General features: G+C 41.4%; 1 protein-coding gene across 1 annotated transcript; it reads right to left on the reverse strand.

The window, feature by feature from the left end:
* Positions 1-309: 309 nt before the first annotated feature.
* On the reverse strand, positions 310-11,320 carry dusp4 (dual specificity phosphatase 4). Its single transcript, XM_088435643.1, has 4 exons — positions 10,268-11,320; positions 8,770-8,897; positions 4,332-4,551; positions 310-3,307 (listed from the first exon to the last, which is right to left on the reverse strand). The coding sequence occupies exons 1-4, from the start codon at positions 10,635-10,637 to the stop codon at positions 2,919-2,921; spliced, it is 1,107 nt and encodes a 368-aa protein (XP_088291769.1). The 5' UTR covers positions 10,638-11,320; the 3' UTR covers positions 310-2,918.
* Positions 11,321-11,952: the final 632 nt, after the last annotated feature.

Genomic DNA, 11,952 nt, shown 5'->3' on the forward strand with positions numbered 1-11,952 from the left:
TTACAGAGTTTTAAAGTACAGTTTCAAATAGAGCTTTAAAATTATGGATTTATACTTAGGATAGGATTTCCCCCCCCCCCAAAAAAAAAAAACCGCAAACACACGCACGCACACGCACACGCACACACACACACACACACCCACACACACCCACACACACGTACTAAAAAAAATGTTTAGAGCGTGCCTTTAGGACTGATTAAAAATGATCAAGAGGCATCCGGTTTTGATCAATCACACATTCTAATCATCATCATTACAATAATGTTTTTGTTCTCGGCCGCCGTTGCGCAGAAGAAAAGACTCAGCTTAATTAAGAACAAGTTTTATTCAACAGTGGTTCTCCCGTAATAAATAAATGCACAGTTCATTCATTCCACACAATAAAACTGAAGGTTGTATTTTTTTTAAGTGTATTATATCATTTTATATCACACGTGAAGGTTTTCTATTGCTGTATAATGATTCAACTGCAGACACTAAGAGCGTAGAAAGAGCTCAACCCACAGACAAAAAGTATTGCAGTTTTTTTTTTTTCTTGGCTGATTGGTTCTCGCTCTCCATCTCACCTTCCGTCTTAGACACAAAAACAGTTCATCTACTGTCAACATGAAGAGCAGATCAACCAGCAGTTACAAATACAGTATTGCATCACTTCAAAGTGCTACAGAAATAGGTGTCCACAATCTTTGAAAAACAGGAAAATGTACTTTGCCACCTTTTGTGTGTGTGTAGTATAAAGAAGAGAAATTGTGACTAAGAACTGAATTGTCACTTCTACTGTTAACTTCTCAAAGGGGTTAGAAGTTCAGTATTGCAGGGCTCGGGTGTGTATGTGTGTGTGTGTGAAGTCAAAGTAACAGGCCTTCCTCACGTGGAAGTTTAGAAAATGAGCAAAGTAACCTGAGTTTATCTCCTTCATTTACTGAATATTTTCGCTATATTTTTTGTGTGACCACTCCTAATCACACACCTCACATTTAGCATTGCGTCAATTGTCCAAAGACTTTTGAATCCCTGGAAACGGAGATACAGTACAGCTAAATAATGAATGTTATTTTGTAGTTAAAGTGCACATTTAAATCACTTCCTGATTGTTTTCTATCACATCAAATAAATAGGCAGGGGATGGCGTCTCGAAAAGGCGAACAACGCTCGTTGACGTGCTTAAAATTTCCTGTCTCGTTTTCTTAATTTAGAGCTTGCCGCCTGGTCGGGGAACGGGGTGAACATCTGAGAGGAGGGGAAGGCGAGATTAAGAGGAGGAACATGAAAGGAGATGAGAGGAAGGCCTGTTTGTGTAAGCGTGTGTGTGAGGAAGAGGATAGACAGGAAACTCCGGTCAGCCTGGCAGCAGAGCACCTGTTTACTGCGGAGGGCCTGCTTTCTATCTCCCCCCCAACAACACACACTCACACACCACACACACATCCAAATCTTTTGTGCGGTAGCAGGAGGAGTGCCAAAGGAGGAAGGAGTGGGTGCTTAAAATTCCTGCTTCCTTCCTGCATCCATCTCCACAGCTTAAAGAGGTGTCGTCTCCATGGTAACTAGGGTTGCAAAATTCTGGGGAATTTTTTTTTTAAGTTGGAACATTTTCATGGGAATTTACTTAAATGGAGGTTGTGAACTTACATGTATTTGAGCATGATTTAAGGAAACAATGATTGAAGCACTGGGGAATAAATCGTGATTTTAACCCTTTTTACATGTTGACTATTTCCCAGGGAGGGACGACATTTTAGTCAACAATTGCAAAGGGACTTTTTCTTTTGATATTTATGGACCTAGCTCGCATACTCGTATTTTTTTTTTTGTTGAGGGGTGGTTGGTTTGGTGATGGATGAAGAATATTTCACTCAGTCGTTTTTTGTTTTTCAATGACAGATTTGATTGTTCGATTTGACCAGTAAATCTGTTGACATGTCATGCTTTAGAATTTCATTATTTTGTCATTATTCATGTCTGTTTATGATACAACAGGATGTTTGTATTTAAGCTTGAGCATGATTTTTTCTGTCGCTGAGCCTATAAATTTGTCACTATTAGAAGCGGCGTTCCTCAAGGCTCAATCCTAGAGCCGATTCTTTTTCCTTTCTTACAATGTGACCAAAACCGGTCAATTGCAGTTGTTTAATTTACAACCAAAGTTATTTCTCCCCTTTTGTTTTACTCTTTACTGAAACTGAGTAAGATTGTATACACAATGTATTGTATAAATACTCATGAATTTGACTCCTTTCCCCAAAACGCCCTCCTGAATATCCTCCTGAGACCCAGCCTGTACAGCTTTGTGTTTTTGTCTCAGCAAGGCTACAGTTAATTGCATCCCACTCAAACACATAGGACAGAACCATGGTGTAAAATTGAATGTTATGTTGCGAAAGTTTTTTTTCTCAAAAAAAATTTTGGGAAAAAAAATGCAACTAGATTTCCACCTTGTGTGTGTTTTTTTTTTTTTTTTTTTTTTTACCATAGTGTTACTCATTCTGTTAGCCCATACCCATATGAGACGTGATTGGGAAGGGCCGAATGACCTCTACTGAGCACATTAGGACTTTCTTGAATGATTCAGAAGACATAACTCAAAACAAATGTCCATGCACCAAAGTGGGCATGAACGAATAAGGACGGGTTTCCTAATTTCCATAAATCCCATGGAAAAGTTTTCAAAACTCTGTATCTTCCAATGTAAATCGACCAGAACTTTTCCACCCTGTTGCAACCCTAGCAACAGAGCCGGTCTTCACATCGAGCGTGTTCACATATTAGTCATGAGTATATTGTCAATGTGTACGTGTGTTACCTCAAGTCCAACACACCAACCTGGATGAAAGTCAAGTTCTCATTTTTTTGGTCACTTATTGGAAGAAGCTGGTTTGCGAGCCAGGAAGCGTTCACAATGTCACGGCGGGCCATCAGCAGCCCGGCGACGTGGTGAGGGGGCTGTGGTGCAAGTAGGCGGGGTTCACCACCGACACGGGGAAGTTGAAGATGAAGGGCGAGGTGGGCGTGCCCGCAGCCGAGGTCACTCCCGATGACGTCTTGGGCGCCAGCAGCGGGCTGGCCGTGGCCGCCGCCTCGGCGGCGCACGAGGTGGCGAGCAGCTGGGACTCAAATTGCAACAGTTGGCCCATGAAGCTGAAATTGGGCGAGATGATGGAGCGGCGCCGACGCACGAACTCGAAGGCCTCGTCTAGACGCACTCGCTTTCTCTTCATCAGGTAGGCCAGGCAGATGGTGGCTGAGCGGGAGATGCCCGCCTGGCAGTGGACCAGGACGCGACCGCTCGAGTCGCGGACCGAGTCTGAAAACATACATGAGAAACGTAACACTGGATTAAATATAGCACAAGTGATATCTACAATAACGACATAACAGTAAGTTTATAAATAAACAACCGTTTGCTTTCATTTAGACACTGTTTTTATACTTGTGTGGCTGTTTATTGGTCAAACCAAAACAGAGTCATTATAATAGAGTACATTTGAGTGTTTCTCATTTCCTCTCTCATCTCTCTTCCTTTCTGTGTTCATGCTCCACGTTACTCACTTACCACCAATAACACCATTTGGATAAATAGCCAGTTTACAGAAAATTCAATTTCCCTCAACTGCGTCACCGCTTGGGCGGTCACGTAAATATCCTGCAGCAGTGAGGCCGCATGCACAAAATTAACAAACGCATTAAAACATGCTTTTTTTAACAGTGCTGATTAATTGCAGCTCGATTATTTCAACATTCATCCGAAGGAGCCTCCGTACAAAAACATTTTCATTACAACCATGTACTTTGTATTTTATTATCATTCAATATTATTCTGTTAAAATTCTTCCTCTTACCCTTTTCCTCATAGCCTTTTTAATGTATGGTATTATCTATTATTTCTTCTTACCTAACAATGAGAAGACACTTCATTGTTATTGTTCACTTTTGACTCTGGCACTGATGTCAGGTAACAGAGAGTCTGTTCACCCGGTAACAGTGCGGATGACTCACGATCCGCTCCCACAGCAGCCAACTATGACACATAGCAGCACCTACACAGCACGGCAAAGCGCATCACGCAAAGCGCCGCGGCGTCGAAGATGTATGCAAGGCTCAATCAGACAAATCGCTGCCAACGTATTTATTCCATTGCCTTTGGATTTTGTTTTGGTTTTGGGCAGGGAGGGAGGAGGGCCTGCTGAAGCGTGACTGCAACGCTGCCGCAAATATCTAATTTGACATTGTAGCATTACATGCGCATCGTATGACGATCTATGTGCTTTCTATCAAAATAAATAAATAAATATATAATATATCACTGCAATTGGCAAATAACAACTCACCAATGAATTCGATGGCCTCCAGAAACCAGCAGCTGATGTCCTCTTTGTGGTTGTCCTCCACGGGGATACATTTGTACTGGTACGCGCCCTCGAAATGGTTGGGACAGTCGGACGACACGTTGAGCAGCGCCGAGATGCCGATGGTGTCGAGGACTTCCTTTTTGGAGGCGTGTAGAGCGCTGCCCAGGTAGAGAAATGGGAGGATCTCAACGGGTCCACCCTGGAACAAATAGGATTGAAATTAAATGATCATTTCATGGGATATTAAGGGTGTCACATTCAACGCACAGGGGTGGCTTTGTTCCACCGTGTCACTAATTTGAAAATATTTTTACCTTTTTCACCGCTTTTCATGGAGAAGTATTATTGAATTTTTGGGGGAAGTTTTGTTTCAGTATTTTTTTAAGTCTTGCCTTAAGGAAGTAACAAAGCGCTAAGGAACTAAGGAAGCCATGATCGCCATGGCAATTATAAGGGAGTGTATCCAAGTTAATTTGATGCTACTCTGCCAAGGATGAACTCGTACATGTTGTGTCTTCAACTGTTGGGAACACGTCGTATTGAGAAAAAAAGTCTCAGTGAAAAGTACAAAGAATTCTCTGTTTCTAACACTAGTGATGACTCAAGTGCAAGGGTGACTCCACTTATGTATTTGAGTAATCGCATTAGTCGAAGGAGTTCTACAACTCATGTAAAAGGTCAGTGGGTGTGTGTGGTTGATTGCTGTGAGGGAACATAGAGGAAATGGTAGCAGGTTTATCAATGATGCATTTGAGGAAAATGTGTAATTATATGGCTGGAGCACGTGAAAGTCAGTTCCTCTTATTACGGATGTTTGTGCCAGTCCAAGGAAATGTTAACTATTAAATTCAGTCATGACACGAGAGAGGTCAAAAATCTAATATTTGGGAGTGTGTTGGCTTTTTAATTCAATTATAGTTCTGACTATGAAACACTGTAACACACAACCTTTTTGCACATCACAGCTAGGCACTCCAAGTAAGTAAAACGCAAGCTAATCAGTGTTAGCAATATTAGCTTAGTCTTTCAATGACTTCCGAAACATCATGTGACTATATGAACCAAAAACCGTTCAAGTTATCTTTACAGCGGCTTAATTAACAAAGCACAACTCAACTACCAAGTTTTACCGCTTTAATTGTGGACAGTATAGCAGAGCAACGTACACTTGGAAGCGAGTAAGGCAGAGGCTTGTGTACCTAGCATGACGCTTCACATCTTCACCAGAGCACACACACAATAAAGTATAAATAATGTTTTCTTAATCCAAATAGCAGAAATGCTTCTGTTAATAGTAATCAATGTCTAACCTGTTAAATATGTTTACGCATATACTGTATATTTAGCCCCACCTAGTTTGTTTTGTGCAATGTCACGCGATTTACCAATACAGTACTACCATCGAGATCTACCAGTTGAACATGATCAAGGCATTGAGCACCCTTTATCTACAGTGTGTCGAGGTTTTAAATTTTACATTTTTAAATAGAAACCACATTTGGTAAGTTCAGTATAGAAAGTAAGTCAAAATGGACATCGTGTACAACACTATCACACAGTGTACAACACTGTAAGATTTTGTGAGTTAGATCAGCCAGTTAGCTAAAAATTGTAACTGTGGAATTATAGTAATTAAAGTAATTACTATAGTAGTAGTATAAAGTAGTAGTAGTAGTAGTAGTAATAAAGTAGTAGTAGTAAAGTAAAGTAAAGTAATTAAAAGTACATTGGTTAGAACCAATATTTTACTGATAACAATTTCTAATGATTGATTTTTTAAATGTAAATTACCTTAGTTACCTAAAAATGTGAAATATCATGATTTAATTTGTATGCATCTTATAGCTAACAAACAGAAACAGAAGATATTTGAATATTACACAAAAAGCAATCAAATGGATTTGTTCATACTCAGACATTTTTCTACTTGTTTAGATAGTTTGTACATTTTTGTACATGTATAATTTTATTTTTGCATGTGTTTAATACACACAATACATGGTTACAAAAGATTTAACTGACGTAAAAACTTTTTTTATTTTATTTTATTTTTTACAATATTCAAATTTATTGACATGCACCTGCATTTCAGAGAGTACTGTACTTGATACATAATATACATAAAAATCAAAAAACCGAATTAAAAAAAAAAACTGAAAATAAAGATGGCCTCGTCTCCATTTACCTAAAAATTGACTAGGTGTACAATCTTGTAACTGGGTACTGATAGGAATGAAAAACTTACTCTGGTATATGAATGGGCTACCCAGAGGGAGAGCATTCTGTTTACTTCACCGGAGTAGATCGATGAAGAACTAATTACCTTAGTTACCTAAAAATGTATTTTTTGCAATTAATGAAAAAAAAATGTGGGTTGAAGAGTGGTTAGAAAATACGACTCACAGTTAAGAGGTCACAGGTTTAATTCTGAACCAGGCCTTCCTGTTTCTCGCCCAATTTCCTCCCATATTCCCAAAAACATGCATTGGACACTCCAACTTGCCCCTAGGTGTATTTGTGAGTATGAATGGTTGTTTGTCTATGTGTGCCCTGCCATTGACTGGCAACCAGTCTAGGGTGTACCCTGCCTACTGCCTGGAGATTGTCTCCAGCACACCCGGGACCTTAGCGAGGATGGATGAATGGAAATAACAAATGTGCACAATAGAAGTGAAATTAGATAATTTGTGCATGGTTATCAGCAGGAGCGGAGCTACGCCGCCACCAGGTCGCCCGCAAAGCTGGGGAACATTTTTGAAATTGGAATTCTGGCCCATTTTTACACGCATGCAAGATTTTCTTGCTACACCTGGATGCAGATTCTTTTTTTTTTTTTAAGTTCAGGACAATATTCACTGTGCGTAACAAGTGCAGAAATTCAATGGCAAAAGTGGTCACAGTGCTAAAGCCACTATATAAGAGCGGAAGACTTTTTACCCCCCTTTATCATTGGATCAGTAGTTCCTATTGATGAGGCTTGTGTCGGTTTATGTCACCGCTGCCAGAGTCAGGAAGTGATCAATACTGCTAAGAGATGTAATGTGAGGAAGGGGAGGAGGACGCAGGGGTGAGGGGAGCAGGACTCTAAACTAGCTCATCTTGGCCGCGCTTCGCAGGCCGCCACCGGAGGTTCCGCGATGCCTTCCAGTGTCCACCTGACAGCGCGGCCATGACTAGCGCTTCTTCCGAAAGGCACAGAGGCTCGATTGTCTCGGCTCGATCCGCCTGTGTTCCAGGGGAAATGAAGCCGGGCCGCATGTGACTACCAGAGTCGCATGAAATCGACACAGACAAACAAAACAAGGCCAACAAGGTCACAGGAAGTGACGGCGGCCAGGAAAATAAGTGGCGAAGTGCGGCGGGGCCCGTGCTGTCATAAGACAAATACCTCAGCGGCAGCAAAACAAGGTGCTCCACGATGGCTTCCGAAAGCTCCGAGGCTCCGCGCGCTTTATGTCGCCACACCACATGGGCCAATTCATTTGGAATGAATGTGGGAAAGCAAACAGCGGTTGAGATGCCCTTGAGCAAGGCAAATAGACAACAGCTGCGACTGTGTTTGAATTCAACTGCCACTTAAATGGAGTGTTTGTCTAAGTACTGGTCGGTGCTATTCATGTTGTTAGCACAGTGTATTTTTGAATCCTTAATGTCACACGGCAACCATAAAATAAATTTTCTGTGCGCACAGAAGGAAAAAGATGTGGATCTTTTTTTTGGGGTATGGGGTCCACTGGAGGTCAACTGGGAACCAAGTGGGGGCAGTGACCCACCAAAAGAATCTTCTGTACTTTATATGGAATGTCAAACACGCAAAAGTGGTTAACAGGCTTCCTGTGTACACTTAATTGGGTGCAACAAACTATTATTTGAATAATTGATTATCCTGACGATCATCGTGTCAATTAATCAAATAAAAAAAAAGAAAGTAGCTACTGTCAGTATCAAATATTTTCAAAGCAATTCTATTGATTAATTGAACAATGGAAAACTATTTTATTTTGTATTTAGGTTTATTACAAAACACCTTTTTTTCTCTCAATTATTTTGTATTAGGGTGAATACCTATACAAAATATAGATATCAGGCTGATATTGGATACCTGGCCTTATTTTAAGGTATCACTACTTGGGATGGCAGCTGATAATAGTACGTATCAGCCAATCTCTGTGCAGTTTTATGATCATGAAGTAGAAATTACAAATCAGGCAAATAAAAAATTGCGATGACTAAATCTTAAGGAAATATTATGAAGGTGTGTATCAAAGTTGCTGTGGTCTCAGCGCTTGGTATCGGTCTGAAAAAAATGCGGTGTAGAGAATCCTTAATTTGGATTGTTAAGAAATCAAAATGGTTTCTATCATAAATGCCGCGACTGAAGTTAATATTATTACTGTTTCATTTGTTTGGCTCTTACCTGATCGTGGTGCGGCGTCCCACAGGATGAGCAGGACGAGTCGACGCTAGACTGGCTTGTGAGCGGGGGCAAGGATTTTGTCTTCAAACAGAACTCGGGGTACTCGGAGAAGAACCTATCATAGCCACCTGGAAATAAAGCAAGAATGTTAACATCGGCACTTACGGAACAAAATGTGGCTGATTGGCAGCTAAACACATTATTACTACCACACCACATTTGCTTTTTAAATTTGATATCAATAAAGCCTTTAAAAATAGCTCTGTTGGGACATTTAGATGTTTTCTACCTTACTATTAAGAATCGTAGAATGTTCTGCGGTGTATGTCATTCATTCGCACCCCCCCACCCCCTTTCTCTCCATATATCTTCAGAATGATCACGACACTCTGCACCCTAGGGATCCAATCAGATTAACTGGAAAATGTCATCTTTAGAAGCCACACGCATATTTCAAGCACCTCCTGTGCTGTAAGGCTTCTGTTATTGAGACGCACACACATAGTCTAAACATAGCAGCATGGAGGGGACAATTCCATTAAATCAAATGTTGATTTTGTTAAGTTAGCGCTTCCCTTCTGTCATTTACCCGAAGCATGCATCCTGTCTCGGAAGTGATCATGTGAGCGTGCTGGAAGTCCCTCTGGCTTTGTGTAGCATCAACGCAAGAGCATTACCTCATGCACTCAGCGAGGAGTCGATGTGTGAGTGTGTGTTTGAAAAACGGTGAAACCCCGTAGCAGAGGCAGGATTAGCAGCATCAATGTGAATTTATTTATGTACAAGAAGGAATTAAAATGTCAAACAATTGCTTTCTTGTTTTTATTAAAAAAATGAATGTGTTGTGTATTTTTTTGCAAAAAATGAGCCAAGTAAATTCTATATAATGAGGCTTATACGCATTTGTGTTGTTGATCAATTCTGAAAGAACAACGGATGCATTTTTGATACTGCTATTTCAGAATTTAGTCCTGTAGGGTTTGATAATATCAATACAGACCCATCAAACACAAATTTAATGCGTAGACATTGACAGCAAAAATGGAACATGTATTTATCATCACTTCTGGTCTTTTTTTTTTTTTTTAAATAAGTATACATTTGAACTCCAAATTATGAAATCAGATGGAAGGGTGTGTTTTGAATTGGTGTCAAAAACGAGCAGCTAAATTATAATCACATTTGAAAAGGGAGCGCCTCAAAAATATACGGTTCAGTTTTGAGTGCACGATTTTAGCATTTACAACATGCCATTTTTTTTTTTGCCGTAGTACGCATCAGGGAATTGTGTTGCGCCTGAGAGCTTTCTTTTAATATTGACTCTATTAAAACGGTTCGATTCAAATGTTAACATTTCAATTGGTTGTCGATGATCTCTGTATCAATTACCTTACGTACAGCGAGGGCGATAATAATGACACCGTGCGTAAAATTTAAGTGGATCGGTCCTTTGTTGACACTGATATGGGTCTAAGCGAAATGGAGCAGCTGCTCTCACCTTTGAGAAAGTAGATGTGCGTGGCCGTCGTGTCCCCGCACAGCGCGTGGAGCACCAGACACGCGGTGCTGTCCTCCTTCACGGCGTCCGCGTCGGCCGTCCTCTCGTCGTACAGCACCACGGCCGAGTACATCCCGGAGCGCAGGCGGGCCCGGACCTCGTCGTCCCCGGCTAGTACCTGGTCAAGACTCAGCACGGAGCCCTTGGCCCTGCGACGCACGATGGTGTTGCAGCGGGCGTTGACGGCCCCGCGGATGTGTCCCGCGCTGTAGGCGAGGAAGGAGCGGCAGTCGAGCAGCAGGCAGCGGGCGCCGTCTTCCTTCAGGAGCCGCTTGAGCACCGGGCAGTCCATCTCGCACACGTCCTCCATTGCGGCTCGTTTGACTCGGGTCTCGCTGGGCTGCTGATCTGCGGACTTTGGCTGTGGCTGCTCGGCTCGCCTTCGGATCCCGCCTGGATTCCCGCCCACCCCCACAGCACCGCAGCTGCGCTCCTCTAAGCGAGCATCTCGCCTCCCGTGGAGCTCATTCTTGCCGCGACCCCCTCTTTCTGTCACACTGGCTTTCTCTTCACGATTGTTTGGACTATTTTCCTTTTTTTATGAATGGGGAGCATGGCGTCACGGCGGAGGTGACGCCATCGGTTTTGGCCAATCACAGGACAGGCAGTCTCGCGCCCCCTTCCTCCCCTGCCGTCCATTCACAAAAAAGCAACACATCAATGGAAGCGCACTCGATGGGGAAAATTGGACTTCGACGCCTGTCATGTCGACGGCACTTACTAGGAAACACCCCACTTTCAAAAACAATCCTCGCGCTTGTTTGGCACTGAGATATTGCAAAAAAATATGCAACTCTGGAACCAGGGGCGATTTTTGGTACGTGACAAAACAAACCTTTTTTTGTTTTCAAGCAAGCCTAATGTAACTAAAAAGCACATGAAAACGGGAAGAAGACAGTGTTTAATGGGTTTTACACAATTATGGGTAAGAAAAAAAAACACCCAATATTTGAGTCAGTTTTTGAAAAATGTGTCGTTTTGTATGAAACAACCTACTAAGCTGCATCAAAATGACCCATATATTTGGTTGGTCATTTTTTTGACATGTAATTGGGTTATTTTTGACCCAGCTGTTTTGGGGTGTGGATGTAACTTTGTCAGTATCTCCTCATATGCCTCTAAATTAGGTGAGATATGCTGACATAGAAATACTATGTTAGATTTCAACATTTTTGGGAGGTCAAAAATGAGGTTCAGCACAATGCAAACATGGTAATAATGCCTGAAAACCATAAAATCCAAAGCAGGGTGACAGATGTCACAGAAAATGCATTTCTCAGAGGAGCCCAAATGCAGTTGGTGTGATGTGATCACTCGGAAATTTTGTCATGAAAAAAAAGTGGAAAGACATCAACGTTACAAACCTGTATTAATAGATGCTCATTTTACAACCAGGTAAGTTTATTCATTTTAAAAATGGTTTGATTCCTATATTTATGAAAGAGAAGCATAACAAATTTTGATGACGGACGTTCAATCATTTTGTATTGGCTGCGCTAAATCAAGATTGTGTATGGCTGTTCAATATAATTATCTCTAGGCTGACTAAATGAATGTAAACATAAAGACTTACTCATAAGACCTTGATGGGTAAAATGCTAACATTACAGTTTCAAGTCTAACTA

This window comes from Hippichthys cyanospilos, chromosome 15 (genome assembly GCF_059441005.1).
Source record: "Hippichthys cyanospilos isolate Australia breed blue-spotted pipefish chromosome 15, RoL_Hcya_1.0, whole genome shotgun sequence".
NCBI lineage: Eukaryota > Metazoa > Chordata > Actinopteri > Syngnathiformes > Syngnathidae > Hippichthys > Hippichthys cyanospilos.

Excerpts from the sequence above, each read along its gene's own strand:
- dusp4 (XM_088435643.1), bottom strand. The coding sequence starts at position 10,637 with ATGGAGGACGTGTGCGAGATGGACTGCCCGGTGCTCAAGCGGCTCCTG. Across the intron at positions 8,898-10,267 it reads GCACATCTACTTTCTCAAAG|GTGGCTATGATAGGTTCTTC; the intron begins GTGAGAGCAGCT and ends CTTTATTTCCAG. Across the intron at positions 3,308-4,331 it reads GGAGGCCATCGAATTCATTG|ACTCGGTCCGCGACTCGAGC; the intron begins GTGAGTTGTTAT and ends GTATGTTTTCAG.